The sequence below is a fragment of the Bombyx mori genome, chromosome 12 (assembly GCF_030269925.1).
Source record: "Bombyx mori chromosome 12, ASM3026992v2".
In the NCBI taxonomy this organism is placed as follows: domain Eukaryota; kingdom Metazoa; phylum Arthropoda; class Insecta; order Lepidoptera; family Bombycidae; genus Bombyx; species Bombyx mori.
This window is the reverse complement of record NC_085118.1, coordinates 7,488,877-7,508,402: the sequence shown is the minus strand read 5'-3', so window position 1 is coordinate 7,508,402 and position 19,526 is coordinate 7,488,877. Positions and strand designations below refer to the sequence as shown.

The window sequence follows — 19,526 nt, the reverse complement described above, 5'->3', positions numbered from 1 at the left end:
GTGATAATCGGGCAAATCTCATACTCATAGGTGATCACTGTTTACATTCTGCTAGTATTAACATATTGGCATAGATAATAACATGAGTGACACGCTGAATTTTTTTTAGCTATGATAGATGCATTTGGGCTCAAGATACTAATATCCCAATATCTGCCCGTAAAATAGTGTTCTTATGGTATTTTTCTGCCAAGATTTCCGTTTCCCTTCTGTCATTTTCAAATTTCTGTCTATAGCCGCTGCCTACCAAGTACCGCTACCTACCTATTCAACAGTAACCACATGAAGTCGTCGTGGCCTAAAAGATAAGACGTCCGGTGCATTCGTGTTGAACCGATGCACCGGTGTTCGAATCCCGCAGGCGGGTACCAATTTTTCTAATGAAATACGTACTCAACAAATGTTTACGATTGACTTCCACGGTGAAGGAATAACATCGTGTAATAAAAAAGAAACACGCAAAATTATAATTTGCGTAATTACTGGTGGTAGGACCTGCTGTGAGTCCGCGCGGGTAGGTACCATCGCCCTGCCTATTTCTGCCGTGAAGCAGTAATGCGTTTCGGTTTGAAGGGAGGGGCAGCCGTTGTAACTATACTGAGACCTTACAACTTATATCTCAAGGTGAGTGGCGCATTTACGTTGTAGATGTCTATGGGTTCCAGTAACCACTTAACACCAGGTGGGCTGTGAGCTCGTCCACCCACCTAAGCAAAAAAAAAAAAAAAACAATTAACATTACGAGAGCTCTGATCTAGTTTATCTTAGTAACATGCTACTTGAAAAATATGATTGATAATTAATAATTTAAAATACCCATACTATAAGTATTATAGTGTAGGTAGTAGAGTAGTCGGTTAAGCTGAATTTTTTAAACTAAATAAAACCGAACAGAAACCGTTGCTTTTATACTAATTGTTCTTATTGCATGTATAGATTTTCATAAGTAGCCAGTTTCGTGTTACTTTGTTGTACGTTATTAGTATGGCGTGTTTTTGTTCTTTCTTTTTTTTGTAGCAAATTAGACTGAGATTTAGAATAGAAACTTTATTTGTAATCCTCTTTAAAATAAAACTAATTATGAAAGCAAGGTTTAGATACAAGCAAGATGTTTTTGCTTTTTTATTGTAATCAATAATAGCCAAAGGATCGTATGTGGTTACCGCCATTTACAGATCTTGGTAAGGCTAGGGATATGGCGAATCGTGAAAAATTCAATTGCAGGTGAACACCAGTGCGCAAATAAATGTGAATTTAAAAATAAATTATGTGAATTTTTCCAATAAATGGAACAATCGGAAGAATAATGTTGGCGGTTCGATACAGCTGTGTGTATAAAATTACGCACACTTTTTTTTTGTTAAATGCAACCGCTTCGGTTCGGTCGGAATGTGTTGAATGTTTCGCGTTTTACAATTAATTATTTTCACTAATTGAATCGTCTGCGGTACTGGAAGTTATTCAACATAGTTTTTGTCGAATTGAAAGTAGTTAATTTCTATTTGCCATTTCATTATTATCTATACGCCTACTTGTCTGAATGTATACTTATAAACTATTTTAAAGTAGTTACAGAAATAAGGCTAAAAAATAAATATACAAATTTACAATAATATTAATAAGGCAGTTTTGAGGTATCTCCTCTCTCACATAAAAACACTGATCAACATGTATATAACAATTAAGAAACAGAGCTTGCTCTATGATACAAATTATTACAAATTTGTATTATATTTTCTCTTTATTTTTGCAATTTATATTTTGCTAAAATACTATTTTGAAAATAATTTGGTATGGCAACACTGAAGCTCATCAAAATCTACTGGACTTTTTGGCGGGAACGCGAGGAGTGAAGTTGTGTGATTTGTTTTATTTTGTCTAATTAGTGTTTCTTAGGGTTTAAAAAAACTGGACCAAGGTGGTCACGACCCTCAGTAATGAGGAAACGACAAAGAAGAAGAGTGTTTAAATATGTAATGACGGTGGTTTATCAACTGTTTAGTATCTGTGAAAGTGCACAAATGTGGGAAAATGAAACAAAGCGGCTGGACGTAACTTCTCGGGATCCTCCAAAAAGTCCACTGAAAAAATCTCAGTAAATGACCACCATTTTACTGAGTTTATATTTCATCCCATATCATCTCATCTCATTTCATTTAATTTCATCCCAGTTGATAAATGTCTCAAATTAATCATCTTCATTTCATTTAAATCCATATTATCAATTTTCATAAAAATAAGAATATAAATTAAAATAAGATATGACTTAAAGATCTTAGTTACCAGGTCATAAAATCCCTTTAAAAAAATTTCAAAATCTACAAAACACAAAAAAAATATGAAAAGCGGTGGAGAAACTTGTGTTGTTTTTTGTCTTTGTTATTATTTAAAAACTAATAAACAGTTTTATTATGATGACGTACCTAATGACACAGGTACTCGTACCAAGTAGTTTCAATAAACTCCCATTTGGGGTATTTATAAATTGCCTACTCCAAATTATCCTCGTATTGGTATTGAGATATCAATACAAATCTCAATTGTATATAATGGCTTTCAACTAAATCAGGATAAATATCTACTTCTCGGTAGAAGAAGATTACGCTTCAACTTTGAAATACTACCATACTACCTGGAGCCACTGCGGTCATCCACAGTGCGCTTCCAGAGATCTTTTTTGCCACGTACCATCCGGCTATGGAATGAGCTCCCCCCCACGGTGTTTCCCGAGCGCTATGACATGTCCTTCTTCAAACGAGGCTTATGGAGAGTATTAAGCGGTAGGCAGCGGCTTGGCTCTGCCCCTGGCATTGCTGAACTCCATGGGCGACGGTAACCACTCACCATCAGGTGGGCCGTATGCTCGTCTGCCTACAAGGGCAATAATAAAAAAAAAAAAAAAATATATTAATTCATTGATAAAACCTAAAAGACGAAACCTTTTCCATTTATCGTTTCGTTCTTACTGCCATCATTTGTTTAACTTATAACGCAACAAAGCTATTACCAAAATCACGATGTACGGTTTCCTGAATTATCAAAATGAGTTCACCCCTCGCAACGGTTTGATGTCTTAATGTTTTGGTGATGTATGCCGACCGGAAATAAGTGTAGCAGCGGCAGTAAGGAATTCTGAAATATGGTTGTTTAACGAAATTTTACTCGAACATCTCTATTCTTTAGCATTATGGATGTCTTACTCGAAAAAGTCTACATTGGAATTTGGGAATAATATTAATACTTTTTTTTGACCAGTTAAATGCACGAGCTTACAGTGTCTCCCTTATGTTAAATGGGTATCGCAGCCCATAAACATCATAGCGGGAAAGCCACAACCGACTTTGAGACATGAGGTCGAACTCTCAATTACCTACGATGGGATACATAGGGATAATCCTAATTGTGTTATTTTGCCTTCTCTCTGAGAATCATTCTTTAAAAACTATTTATTATTTAATAGTATTTCTATGTGTATTTCTGAAAAAAATATGTAAATTGTAAATATAAATTATTTCCAATTTTTATTCACTTCAATCCAGTATCACTAAATCGCTTCTAAGCTTAAAAGAATTAATGAGGTTTGTCTGATAAAAAAAATATGAAAAAGGTGCTCAACTGTGCAGTCTTTGTCTATGGCTATTTATAAAAATAGATTTATTATTACTTAGTTCGTCTACAATGAACTGATTTATTGTTACTAGCCCTGCTATACGGACCATAAACATACATTACCTATCTATGTGATCGCGTGTTACAGTAACTAAATACAGAGAACAATATCACCGGCACTAACTACTTTAAGGTTCGGGTTTTAGTATTGATAAATTATGTTAGATAGTTTACAATACTCGGCTGCCATTGAAAACGGAAACGTAGCTCTAAATTACGATGCAGAAATAAAAACGTATAAAAACGGCGTAAAATTTACTACAATCTATGATCTTGCCGCTTACAAACATGCTCACTGGGTATGCCATCGAAATAATTGTTTTTGTCTATACTATTTTTATAAACTGAATTTTTATCTGGGAATTTGTGCACGCTAATTTTCTTAGTAACTGATTAGTTGTGGACAACATATTTAGTGACATATTTAGATTGAGTAACATTTATAATTTGTTTTTGTTCCATTTAAATCAAATATGCAGTGACAAAGACAATTTTGTATTTTTCTTGAAAGAAATCACTGGGATACGATCGTGTAAATTATTAATATGACTGTTATGTAATAGAATATATTATGTAATTATTTACGCTATATGAATAGCAAAAGTTATTATTTCGTCATGCTTAATTTCTTTTTAGTGTAGCCGCACATGTAGTCCGAAAATAACGACGATCATATAGGGTAAAACCTGGATAGATGCCGCAGCGGGATAGATGCCCCATGTTCTAAAAACCTAACTTCTCGCACTCATGACAAAAAATTCATTGAATAAGCAGGAACCACAGTCACCCTATACCTTATGTACCATTTGACAATCGCGTGATGACGAAGTGTTTTCCTCGTGCATGTAATTTTCTCCGCGCGGAATTTCACGAACACGTCAAAGATTTAAAGGTTAGTATTTAGCGTGGTATAACTTTATAATTAGTATAAAATTCCATTATATTTTTTACTACGTGAATATATTGGTTCATTGAGTCTGCATCTAGGTGTAAATAAATGCTATTATGTTTATAATTTATTTATAAAAAAATTGGGTATCTATCCTTATCACAAAGGATAGTTGCCCTGATTTTTTGGGGTATAGGTGCCTTTAGGGGCATCTATCCCTCCATACTCTGCCATTTCAGAATATAGCAGAAATATGCCACGAAAACATAAAACCCAAACAAATGATTTACAGTTCAAGCAGCGAAGATGAAGACAATCTACTTAACTATAAAATGAAAGGAAATAAAACAATAGATTTGCCCCTAAAGAAATCTAAGGGATAAACTGGTTTCAATGTTTCAATGTTTCAATGTTAATGTTTCAGAACTAGCTACATGAAACATGTTTTTCAAAAATGATGTAGAAGATGTGGAAAATTGAAAGCACTTTCCAGTTAAACTTCAATTTGACAAAATAATAAAGATATCTTTATTGTGTAAATTTAATATAAAAAATATGATTTTGCAATGTACATATTGACACTTAATGTGAATATTTTATAAACAATTAAGAATTTCTATTTTTGTTGAATAAATATTTTTAAAATTTAATTTAATAAAAAAATTGGATAATGCATGAAACTAAAAAAATTGTAGTTTAGCTTAAGCTTACTTAACGCTTTAAAAATTTAATTATGATCATTTGTGTGATATGAGAATTATCTTTTAATTATAAACATTCAAAGACTTAAAAAATACAAAGTATTTTTTATTATTATGAATCATGTTTTTTGGAGACAATTCTCTGTTAGGAATAGAAAGAACTTCTTAACATTTGGTTTGGTTTTTTCGTTTACACGGTATAAAGGGTATCTATCCTGCACTGCAGGCATCTATCCTACTCAGTATTTTCTTGGTGGGGCAACTATCCATACAGGTAGGCATCTATCCTCCAAAAAAAGGGTCTACGAAAAACGAATTTCTGCAAAATCTGTATTTGATAGGTTAAAAAAATTTATACTAATTAAACATAAAGGATTGAGCTAACTACATTAATAAAAATTATTCTTATAAAATTAATATTTTCAAAATTACATGACTATTTCAAAAAGTGGGGCATCTATCTCGGCTTTACCCTATTGCTTCAAAGCTACTCAAACCGGAATACATGACTATAATAGTACTGAGCAGAAATGAGTGCGGAGTCACAACATATCCTAATACTGAATAATTGTAACTACGTCATTTTCTGACGCTTGTTGTCTGTGATGCATGTCATGAAGATGTCAATTTCGAAAATAGAGTGCTTCTAACGTTTGAAACGTGCTAATGAATTCCAATTTTTACTTTGATCCCTAATTAACTCCTACCTCCATTTAATGTTGGACGATTCCTTGAAATATTTCATTTATGACATTAAAACTTCTGTAATGACATATCTTATTAATATTTATTGTTTCAACCCAATAAACTTGAATCACTATCGACTATTATTTTATGATTCTTTCGAGTTTTACTCATTGAAATAATTTATCTAACATTTGAACTACACGTACATATTATAATGTAACAACAATAAATTATATTTGTATTGGTAATGTAATAAAACGTGCATTCGCCGGGAGCTACAAGCTTCTGTTGCATTACAATATTCTACCATCCTGTTCTCAGAGTTGTTTGTACCTAGTCGATTTACTTTAAGAGAGAATATTATTATTCTATTCCGACGAAATACGACTATCTTAGAGTTTCAATAAAAATTCAACGTAATTTGGATGCTTTTAGGAAAAGTGTTTTTATTATTATATTTTACAGGAGACACTAAACAACTACCGTAATTATTTTAATATTAATTAATTTATGCATTGGATGCGCTAAATTATTAGTGTACCTAACAGCAAGGAACCAGTATTTCGTAGCGTATCTAAAAATTTTAAGCCATATCGGAGACCTAACAGCGAGGAACCAGTACATATTTCGTAGCGTATCAAAAAAATTTAAGCCATATCGGTGACTATTTTCCTGTAACCGAAACTATACTAATATGCAACTTAAAGATAAACGTGAAAAATATTCAGGTGCGGTGCCAATGAAAAAAACATTTTATTGCGATCCCGCAATCTAAAGCAAAGGCATTCGACCGACACACCGAAAAACTATCTCAATAAACAACAAAAATCTCTCAGGTCATCTGGTGTTATATGGTTGCTGGGCTCTAGAGTAGAGTATAACGCAAATATCACTACTTGGATAAAAGTGAAGGTAAAAATTATAAGTCTATGTATGATGTACTAGCTATGCATTGTGCTGCCATTGAAAAAAAATCTTTCAATAATTATTTTGTACTATAGTTTCTTGCTGGACAAAAGCCAAAGTAATGCATTTCACCAAAAACGGGTATAAAAAAAGCATACATTCAATTTAGATGTTTACTTGCATTTTATATGCCGCAAACATACACATACAAAACAAAAACAAAGCACACTAAATGCCAAATATATAATGTTAAAAAAATTATAGTTAAATCTAACTGGAATAGAACTTTGACTATGAGATACAATAGTCTGAGGCACCAAATAGCGAACGAACGGTTCGATTAAATTTATTAAACAGCCTTTAACGACGAAAATAACTATTTCAAACTAGTCAAAAAATGTTAAATAGCTAAAATAGAGCGAGCTTAAACTACAGTGGTTCCAATCATTACAATGTCATTAAAAATCCACAAAGTTTAAGTGAGAACTAATACGGCTTTATAATTGAACAAATGTTCCATTAAATTTATTTTATACAAGATCGAGCAAGGAATACTAGGAATGACGCCCTCAGAATTCATGGGCCGTGGCTATGAGTTCATTGTATATGGCAAGTCTGGTGTCACCAACCCTAAGGGCAAGGCAGGTGCTCTGGACGGAGTTTATTACACAGCAAATGTTTCATGTTCGTCCAACGTAATTGTAACAAACTTATAAATATTGCCTTCGGGCGATACGCAATTCCATACCAAAAAAAAAGGAATTATTAGATCGCTACGTCTCAAACATACGAAGCCTTCTTTTGTATAGACATTTGAGGTGTGGGGAGTAGATGTTGTTGATTGAAACACGTATTGTCTGTACGACGACTTTTATTATACTGAACTACTGACTTACACTACACCACCGGAGTACAAGAAAAAAAATAAGCGACGTGGAGGATGATACAGAAACTCATATCAATAGCAATTCCATAACTTTCGGGTGATCAGTCCGATTGTCCGTGTCATTGATCAAAACAAATTATTTAAAATCTTAAACATTTTCCATATCATTAAACAAAATACATTAACAGTTTTGTAATACGGCACTGCTGTTTCGATTAATCACTCGGTCGAAAAGTTACCCTTTTAATTAGCGGTGGGCGAGAATTTTAATCTCGCCTCGCAGGATTACAGGCACTGCGCAAGGACTTAAACGATTCAGAAGTAATAATTCTTCCGGGTCTTTCTTATAAATAAGAAAAATAAAGGATCGCGTAATAGGATAACAGAAAATGAGAATGTCAAGAAATAGCTCGGTCCACTTCAAGCTACGATATGATTTAATATTGCGACGGCCAATTAAAAACCTAGTTCTGTAACTTTTTGTGCATGTGCGTACTCCTTGAAACTATAAAATATCATTACCATATGAAAGAAGTATAATTACGTATTTATAAACAACAGTGCTGTTATATTTTTTGTTTGCCATTTTAATTTGCCGCCTCTCGTCTTTATAGTGCGTTTATGTTCATAAATAATTAATATTGAAGCTAGATAATTGTATTTATCATTGCTATTTCCACGCTTACGGTTACTCTAGTTTTCTAGTTAGTACGATAATATTGATTTTATGCAGTTTAATGGCTTTGTGCTCACATTGATTCGTATTATGCGTCATTATAATGAATGTAAATTGTAAAAATATTCATAAAATAGCATAGCTTTAAGTGTGCCTTGAATAATATATATAAGTTAAAAGTAATGTACTAATTGGGTTGTTTTCTAAGCAGAATTTCGGATGAAGGGAAATTAATGCCCTCAGGAGGATAAACGTGCAATTATTTTTTTTAAAACTCTTTTAAACCGGCGTGTCAAAAGTTTTCTATGGGCAGGTGCGGGATAGTCCTTGATGGAATTTTAAATTTTAAAGGAACGTTTTGGGCACTGAAACAATTCATGAGTGATCTTCATTGTTTGATTACTGTGCGATTTAAAGGTAAGAAAGGATGTATAATATTTTATTTGCTAATTCATTGATCGCTAGAGTACAGAACAAACACCGTGCTGTGTGGAAGTATTCCCCTGAGGGCATTAATTTTATAGAGACGAGGTATTTATTCTTGTTTGCAGATACAATTAGAAACGTTCGTAATATAAATTTCAATTTCGTTTCAAATAATGTTAATTCCTTTAAATATGATAAGAAGGCTAGCTCTCCTAAGAGGGACAAGTGCTCGTATTTACTTTATTAAATTGATTTACAAGTAGGGTGGATGTTTCCTAATAATTATTTCTGCGTTTTAATTGAGAGCAATGAAATTGTTGGTCCCTTCGCATCGGGGTTCGGATGGAAGACGATGGTAATTTAGAAGTTACGTTATGAAAAAGTATTTTTGGGAAATTTATAAAAAATATTATACAAACATTAGTAAATTTGCTATAGTTACATATATATATTTAATAGTTGAAATAAAGTTATTTTCAGATCTGGTTTTTCTAGCATTTTTATACATACATACATGGACTACGGGGTGTCCTCGGTTGTTTTGAAATAGTATGTATGACATCGCTATAACAGTGGTCATGGCAAAATGTGATGGTTTGTTTGATATGAACCACTCACCGTTAGAAGGGCCGTATGCTCGTCCTATACGCTCGTATAAGTGGAATAAAATAAAATAAAATTATAAATATGAAGGCGATGCTGCTTGTCCGTAGGCCTTTCCAGCATCACTAGGACGGGTGGGCGATCTCGAAGACTCAGTCGAGAGCAGGAAGAAACAGTTGGAACAATTGTCCGATTTACCAACGGGTTGGCGACCTGCTGAGAAACTCAAGGAGCTGATATTACTGATATGGCCGTGTATCAACTTATAGGTGGTTTCAAGATCTAATTTGTTCTGATTCTATACTTCTACATTTTCACAAAACGCGGTATCTACACACAGGCTACTAAGTAACATTTTTCATATATCGTGATGGCGGGCGAATGAAAGTTTGGTTAAATGTTACTTTATTAGGGATATTGTCTGACTCCTGAACCACGGGGTAAGCCCCGGTAGACCCACGGTAGACCCAGCCTCGTAATATACAGAGTAACAGAATATTCTGGCCAAGCTTCTTCTTTGAAAGAGATAGAGAGTCTTAAAAGACTTGAGGAACCAGGCCAGACCTAAGTACGTCGATGAGGTAGGATGCGAGACTTTCTATAAAAATTGTCAGCTTACATCTCAGATGTCGGCGATGCAGCATTAAGTCATGTCAGTATCAAACATTTAATTTTCTTCGGCAAGGTTCGTATCATAGGCCCAAACCGATGGATTTTTGACCCTCGAGATCTCCGTAACAACGTCTTGCCGATTTGAAACAGTGAAAAAATGTCTGCGCTACAAACAGCCTTGATGTATTTCGGCTAAGTAGTGCTGGAAACGGTTCATTAAAATTGAAATGATGAATTTAAGATTTATTAATTTACTTTACTTTAGACATTATTGTTTCACAGTGCTACTAGACTATATTTGAACTGTCGGGAGATTTAAGCCAGAATGAGGAGTGCATCGGTCGATAGCTGGTTTTTTTTAAATAATCTCAGTCTTGCGAAATAAATATTTTTTTATTTTTTTTTATTGCCCATGTAGGCAGACGAGCATACGGCCCACATGATGGTGAGTGGTTACCGCCACCCATGGACTTGAGCAATGCCAGGGGCAGAGCCAAGCCGCTGCTTACCGCATTCTATCATACAACTTACAAAATACTTACATCTTACAGCATAGTTAAGGATTCCTAAACTAATTAGTAATTCAGGACTAGGTTAAAACCTTCGCGAGCAATAGACATGTCGTTTAACTTTTGTGTTGTTTTACGTTTATTATCGCTTCATCATCATCATTCGATCGTGACGATACTTGGTACAGTTGTTACTGGTACTGCATGGAAATTTTGTTAGACGCTCTCTGTACTGATTTCTAACGATTCAATATGATAGTATTCTGGTTCGCGGACAACATTAAATAGAACCAGCCTGTCACAGTCAGAAATTGGAATATCACGCTCGAAAATTTACATAAAATTTACCCATAGATCGTAGTGCCTCTTTCGCAACATATTTTCAAAGATTAATCCAATTTTCAATTCAATTTTTAAAGCTTCGGTAACCGAAAAATTTCTCACAAAACATCTAGTTGCATGCGGACATAATGAGGACTGTATGGTTATCACTTTAGGAATATCCGTCAGACAGGCTAGACCCCCACATCCCGACACGTCACTGTCAATTGAATGTTTGGCCTAGAACGTATCAATCTAATTCTACCTGTCAAATGTAATTCATCTCCTCTGGGCTCTTATTTTGTTTTATTAACTCCTGAGAGAAAAATGCACATTGTAACTTGCTTTAGAAATTCACAGATTTCTTTAAATATGCATTTATGGTTAATTGTGCACAGGAAAAAGTAAATTAAAAGCTTACGAAAAAAGCACTATGTATATAACTTTAAGTAAATCTTACCTCAGATATCTGTTTTCGCCCAGTAAGCACGAATCACCTATCTCATAATATAAAAAAATCTAAAGTGTACTACTTTACATAATGTGTAACACAATTTATGAATTCCTATAGGCAAGTTTTAAATGATTCTAGTTTTACATGAACACCACTAATCCTTACTAATAGTTTAGCCAGCCTTAAATAAGTACATACAACTATATTCTAAAGTTCTGTAAAACTATAACGATTGACGCTGATACATACCTAAATATCTGTGGTCATTTTATTCACTAGTGATTCGTTATGGTTGGTGCCTATACATAGTTTCATGATAAATCGTATTTCATCGTTCATATTCTTCCTACATAACCAAATTACCATTTGATTCTCAGCTTTATCATGAACGATTGAAGGCTTTAAATATCTTACCGGGCATTTTGAAGATATTTGGGTTTCTCGATATTAGTTAATGTGTTGTAAGCTTTAAAATAGAGAGTTAAGGTTTATTTTATTAACTTCAAATTATACGGCATTTCGAATGACATAATAGTTTGAATAATATATTGACAGCAAATTTAGTTTGGTTAAGGCGATTGATTCTCTAAGGTTTGTAGGATGTGTAAGACTCTTTTGTTTTCAATCAATAGAAATAGAATGCAACGAAAGATAATGTACCAAATACTTTGAAAGCGCATATAAGTTGATTTAACAGTAACAAATGTTGAATAGAAGGAAAAATAAACGCGTAATTGCACTCATTTAGTGGATCGAAGCGATCAATCATCACGACCAACTCCTCAGTCAGTTCAAATGTCAAACGAACCTAGGGTGGCAAGAATAAAGAAAAAAAACTGTGTTGCTATTATTAAAAAAGTGACTGTAACTTTATTTCCATTGTCGATTGCCGTTTCGGGATTATTAACTGACTTGCATTTTTTTTGTGTTCTAATATTGATAGATTGGTTTTTTCGAGTAGCTGACTCTAGGTTTTGTTGCGTGTATGCCGCGTTGTAAGTGCCGTTGATTACAATATCTAAGAGAACGATATTTATGTCAAAATAGCACAAAACGATAGTCATCGGCTGATGTTCATCGTTCACACGCGAAGTGAAATGTATTGTATTGTTTGAATGAACCGCTACTCCACATCACATATTCACATCGCGTTCCTTTTTTATTAGTTGATTATTTTGCAATATGGCGGTTTTACGATTTTTATTGTTAATGAGAACATCACTTCGCTATTACTAATTAAGTGATTAAAATAAAAACAATACAATAAAAACGATTAATGGAAGCCATTGTTCTTTTAAAATTAAACAAAACATTGTACAGCAATATAGTAACAATATATTCCGTATTACAACTTCATTTGGAATAATAAATTGTTTCAACTATTGGTCATTTTTGCGGACGCACAGAATGCTGGTCTGTATCGATTTTGGTTATGAAGTAATGATATTAAGGGGATTGGATTCAATTTAACGGGATTGATTTCCTTTAATTTTACGATTTCGTTTGCGTGATGTCGTCCGGTAATAATTTAATAAATTCGTCCATCGGGAGGGGTCCGTCTGTATTAGAATGATTCATTTAATACTGTTTTATTGGCCATTTTAAGTTATTTTAATTATGGCTTACTAATTTCATTTATTGATGCCTTGATGATGGTGCTCTTGCAATAGTTTGGAACGTAGATATTTGTAGTAGGGAAGCGCGAGGTGCATTACTTTTAGAAACATGGACAGATATCGCGTGCAAGAGCACAATATAAGAGGAGTCAAGCGGTTCAGTGTTACCCCGTATTTTACCAACTGTCCTATTACGCCCCGGTGTGTTATTTTTGTTTTTTTGCTACATTATTATTTTTTCTACATTAGTTTTAGTTTGTTTGTGTTTAATTTTTAAATGCAGACATTCGTTTTTGTTGTAGCGTTATAACATAATTCTGTTTACATTTTGTCAAAACGACTTCCAGCTAATAATACGTAGGTATTTCTTAAGGTATGCGTTCTAAAATAATTTAACGACGAGTAAAGTATGCATTGCATGTAAATTTATCTGTGTTATTGTCCGTTTTTCGAATTTTTTCTGATTTAATAATTATTCAACGAATTGGATCGATTTTTTTCTTCATTTCAGGTGCCTGTCAATGAAAGCGCCAGACAGGTATGTGTCTATGTCGGTCGCAACGCGGTTCGGTTTCATTCAGAATGGTTCGGGCTCGGCCGCTCTGACCAAGGGGTAGCCTGGAAGACAACTCCTTACACCCGCAACGCAGGATACTTACAGTATTATTTTTTTACCAAAAAATTGCTTATTGGTGTGTTTTAATTTCTTGTTTATTTACGTTATATATTCATCCCATAAGGTAGGTTCCATTTCATTTGTAATTGGAATTTGAGCGTAATTTTTGTTAAGTGCTTGATTGGTAAATTATTAAGTCTTCAAATATTCGATTGCGTATTGTCTCAGTGGTGTGAATATTTACTGTTTCTAAATGTTATTGAAAAAAAAAACGTGGGTGAAATGTTAGATGTTGTTTTGTTTCCAGGTTACACCCTATGGATAAGTCGTTATTTTATGACAAATCACAGATAAATTTACATAGTAATAATACCCGTGTAGTATTTTAATGAATGCGTTCGTAGCTTATGTTTAGTTTTCGAAGCATGAGTGTGTATGTGACCTTTTGTATAATTAAGTCGGCCGTAGAATTTTCTGGTAAGTATATAGAGATTCTAATAATTATTAAAATTAAATTTAGAACAATAATTCATTTTAGAAGTTATCGGAATGAAATGCAAGCATTGGTTAATATAAAAATAAAATCATAAAAACTCGAAATGTTGAAAATCACATCGTAACAATGTAATGCGATCGATGCATCTCACATACAAACAAACGGAACAGCCGCCACTACGAGCACATTATATTTCCGCATGACCGATAACGAGTCTTAAAACCGAAGCAATGACAAACGCGTGATCATCGCCATCAAATCGTAAAGGATTTAACGCCTGCGTTAGCACGCTTCTTTTGTTGGCGCCATAATGCCGGCCATTAACATGTTTGATAAAACGTTGGCCGTACAAAAAGAGACTGTTGGGCTACCGTAGGCTCCCCACGGAGAGATCTCAATGAGGTACGGTACCACGCTGCGGTACCTACAATGGAACACAACAGACCACTGTGTTTCGTTCAACTGTTTGTTTGATCATTCAAATGCCTTGTTAAATCTCGTAAAGTTTTGTGTCAAATCATACGGCACTCCTGTAACGAATGACCGACATTCATTATTACTTATTAGACTTATTTTATAATCTTGTTTTCTATGCTAAAAGTATCTTACTATCTATCTAACTTTTTTTTTTTTTTTTTATTATTGCTTAGATGGGTGGACGAGCTCACAGCCCATCTGGTGTTAAGTGGTTACTGGAGCCCATAGACATCTACAACGTAAATGCGCCACCCACCTTGAGATATAAGTTCTAAGGTCTCAGTATAGTTACAACGGCTGCCCCACCCTTCAAGCCGAAATGCATTACAGCTACAAGGCAGAAAAAGGCAGGGCGGTAGTACCTACTCGTGCGGAGTCACAAGAGGTCCTACCACCAGTCAAAAAACATAATAAATAATTATGGCCGAGTAAGGTAGCGATTTTGGCGTGGTGGTGTCATTTGTACCTTTTTGACAAGATCGTTGACTTTCCGCATCTGTTAGTAGTATATCTTATTATGAATAACGTTCATTCTCTTGGCGAAGTAGATCCGTTGACTGTCTGCCGACGTAGGCTCTTAAAATTAATTATTACAATAAAACGAAGCGTCACGTCAAATCGTAAAGAATTTATGAATATTGAATACAACCGTAGATGACATTTGAGAAGTAATCCTCTTTATTTGAGTATTAAGATAATAATAGGAATTCCTATCGGAATGACTATTAATTTTATCGACATCTTCGAAGCTACCTCACTCAGGAGGTTTTTTTTTACAAAGGAACACTAACGACGTTCTAATCTTAGGTTCAGTCAAGTGAAACTAGAATTTAAAAAATGGATATAAAAAAAAGAAACATATTGGTGTTACGTATCTATAATGTCAAGTATTTTGGATTTTATATGCACGACAATCACTACATAGTATAAAACAAAGTCGCTTTCTCTGTCCCTGTATCCCTATGTATGCTTAAATCTTTAAAACTACTCAACAGATTTTGATGCGGTTTTTTCTAATAGATAGAGTGATTGAAGAGGATGGTTTATATGTATAATAACATCCATTAAATAGTGGAGAAATCAATAATACATTACAGTTTCCGAAGCGAAGCGAGGGCGGGTCGCTAGTACTATATAATCTAAGAAAATAATCAATGCGTCCAGGAACCAAAAACGTACAGAACCATTGTTGCATGCCAAATAGAGAAGTGATCTGGACGTCTACTCAAACAAACACGAAAGGCCTTTAGCAAAACAAACGACAATCACAACAAAGGATCCGTTTACATTCTAACGCCTTTTAAACTAACAAAGGTGGAATCCAAATAAACACTAAATTGTTAACCCTTTGACCGTCGGTGGGCAATTTTCACTTCGGAAAACGGAATGGAAATGATTTCGAAAAGGGCTAATGTTAATGTTCGTTCGACAATCGAGGATTCGACTTATTGTACTGTAATATTTTGTACACAAAACTGGTAAATTTGTTTTTATAAAATTTGATAAGAATAGATTTGTTGTCGCCAGTAACCAATTTATGTTTCGGGTTGATGTAATGACTAAATGTAGACCTTGTACCGACGTGGTCGATCAATGAACTCGTTTTTTTCTAGGCGATTTCAGAACTCGGAATTCGATTTTTTTTTTTCGTATTTCAAATAACAATTATTTATTTTGTCGTTCAGGGTTGTCGTGCATGTTTCAGAGATCGCAGATAAACTTTTGACTGATTATTTTTTCGGGTTAGTTTCTTTCCTATTTGTTTTTGTTTTCCGGTCTGAGAGATAACGCAGCATACCCTACTACTTTAATGCAATTTTTTTTTCTGTGATGGTTGGACGAGCTCACAGCCCACCTGATGTTAAGTGGTTACTGGAGCCCATAGACACCTACGACGTAAATGCGCCACCCACCTTGAGATATAAGTTCTAAGGTCTCAAGTATAGTTACAACGGCTGCCCCACCCTTCAAACCGAAACGCATTACTGCTTCACGGCAGAAATAGGCAGGGTGGTGGTACCTACCCGTGCGGACTCACAAGAGGTCCTACCACCAGTAAATCCCAATTGAAATTTTGGAACTAAAACATCTAAGCCAAAAAGTATTTAGTCTTATCGTGACTGAAAAATATGTGAATGTCGATCGTTTTGAAGATAGCGCCTGCTTAGGGCAATATTGAGGTGTTCGTCTGTGGCGGACGTTTGACGAACATGTTCCTTTGTTGCTGTAAGGGCATTTTCACATATTCCTAATGTTACATTACACCTATTTTGGAATATTTGTTTTAATGAACAAGAAATATAACATTTGACAATTACATTTGTTATAATTCGAGCAATAATAGATCTTAAAGAATCGAATTATATTTTAAGTAGCCACACAGTATTCAGAAATCTCCCTTAAAGTTCTAGTAATAACTGTTTTAACTATTTTTTTCATTCGATCTCAGTGAACACGAACAAACAAACCCGCAAAAAAATATTTTACATACCAAATTACCTTTTGTAATTAAGGGATTTATTATGAGAAATTAAATAGTGAAATAAATTGATTTTTCTATTTATTAATCAATTACTAAAGCAATACGATAGGATTTTGAAAATTAGACTCTAAGATTATCCGTAAGTGTAGTCACATCTTAATGTCGATCTGCTTTGATCTTACCGCCCCGTCATCGCCCCCACGCTCACACTGATTTGAACAATACGTATTCCTCTTAGCACCTTGTCTGACCACTCATTGTTTTAATCTATTACCAACTATGAAATTACCTCTTCAAACCTATTGCCTAAAAACAAAGATTCTATTAGAATAATTCTTCAATAAAATTATAACATCTATATAAAATTTGCCTTCGTAATGTGTAGAAGACTAAGAATCTCAACTTGAGGATTTAATTTTCGGAAAATAAATTAATAACTCGATTAATAAAGTTCAAAATCTAATAACCACAAAACATATCTATAATTGTTTAGTTGGTTGGTGAGCACGTTTAAAATTTCAAAGTACATACTTTGTATTTGCTTTAAGGATTTATTAATTGAAAGTTTTAGTTTTTATACTATTTACTAGATATGAATTATTTAATTACACGTATAAGTTTATAGTTTAAAACCAATCCGTAATTAAATCTGTAGTCCAATAATCAAAGATTGCAGAAAAGGATAAAGCTCACTTGAAACCGTTTTGGTAATTTTTCTATTTCATTACATAATTGCTGCATTGGACGCCATTTTGTTAAAATAATTGATTAAGCAAACGGCGCGAAAATGTTATGACTAATGAACCCGATCGCCAATTATGTCATGAATGGTCGGTACGTTGATCTGGTCACTAACCGCACTCACCCAGATGCGCGCAGAGGCGTGATGAGAAACGGAACGTAAACTTTCCCTCTCATCACAATACCCAAGTGCTCATGTTACGTAACACTCTGCAACCCTGCCCCGGTCGGTGTGAGTGGGTGGTCACGCGTCATCCATGAGTGCGTAAATCGAGACAACGGGATACGGGCCCGTCTCTTTTTGTTTCGTCAAAACAATCTCAGCAAAACTCGGGGCTTTGGATAACATCAATATGAGATAAACATATTATTCGAAAGACAGAAACATACTTCAAAACGTCGAAGATAAATGAATCTATAAAATTAATTGGACAAGTAATCGAAAACTCAGAAAGAATTTCTTCATCTCTGGCGGCGTGGGGGAGCGAGAAACAAATGAAGGGCGGACATTGAATAATTCGATTTCCTTATTTGCACCAATCAATATCTTGATTTAAGGGAATGCGATGACTTTGTAAAGAAGATACAACTGATATTAGATCGATTTCCTACAGTCGTGGATAAAAAAATATTTCTAACAAATTGTTAAAATTGAAGAAGCGCAAGAAAATAATAACTAAGTTTGAAGAGATCCACTAAGTGGTTAAAGGGTAGCATCGCTTGAAGCAGTACGATAGACGGGTGGCGGTTGCAGACGGCATATTAGTAGATATAATTGCGTTTGCCACCGACCTAGCTGACGTTTCCTACAACGTAATATCTACTGCTCAATCTTATAGACAATTGAATTATTAACACAAACCACCCTTCGCAGTAATTCGTTGCTGATGGAAATATTATGTCTTTTGATTAATAGGAATATTCTTAACATGGACGTCTTTTTCGTTCTAAAAGAATCATGTAAGTAACAGGAACTTTGATTAAAAAGGCCTGTTTGAAATAAGCTCATATTAAAATTTGGTTCTTAATACTGTCGGCTACTTATTTAATTCCGGATATAAAATTTCTGTGATTGAGTCCCGGCGGGTGGAGCTGAGGGGCGTGAATTCCAACAAAATTAGCACCAGGGGTCGAAATAAAAAAGCGAAGGAAAAATTTAATGAACAGGAAAATGCTCCTTTTTGCAGCTATTCCATCTATTTATCTACATCGGGATGCCCATTACCTTGCTAAGAGAAAAGTTTACATTTTTAATTTAATGATTCCACTTTGTGGAAGTTGGCCGGGTTTCGGCGAGATCTTAATTTGGGGATTTCTGAGGCGTCTCGTTTTGTAAATATTATTCCTTTAATAAGACCTCATGTTGAGGGGGTGTCTACTGAACTCCGTGATTACGACTCTCTTTGCGAGCTTCATTTTAGACCTCGTCATTTTGATTGGCGCTAATGAAATTTTTCCTACTCTGCGTGCTATTTTCTTGTTCTTGACAGCATAATTTCAAGGGATGCGTATAATTTCGTGTACCGTCACAAACATACCGTTTAAATGTTTATTAATACTATTAAGGTGCTGTAAACTTTTTTCACTTTCCACTTTCGGCAAGGCAATTTTTACTTATTTCTTTCCTGGAGGCAAAGTGCGTGTCCCATCTGTACTAAAATTTCTAAATCGTAAAGTCCCAGCTGCGTTCGCATGGGCGATGACGTTTCGCTTTTAGCGAGTGTTTTAAAATTGAATATTTGATGTTGTATTCCCTACC

At 34.4% G+C, this 19,526-nt stretch overlaps 1 protein-coding gene across 7 annotated transcripts in view; it reads left to right on the top strand.

Moving 5' to 3' along the window:
- The window catches only part of LOC101745682 (dachshund homolog 2), a 175,685-nt gene that overhangs the window by 23,083 nt on the left and 133,076 nt on the right, over positions 1-19,526 (top strand). For 3 of the 7 annotated variants that reach the window (XM_038014487.2, XM_021350077.3, XM_062671419.1), the window contains exon 2: positions 13,467-13,493. The exons of the other annotated variants lie outside the window; for them this stretch is intronic. In XM_038014487.2, the coding sequence (XP_037870415.1) occupies positions 13,467-13,493 (27 nt within the window). The remainder of the gene's footprint in view (positions 1-13,466; positions 13,494-19,526) is intronic. 7 annotated transcript variants of the gene reach the window in all.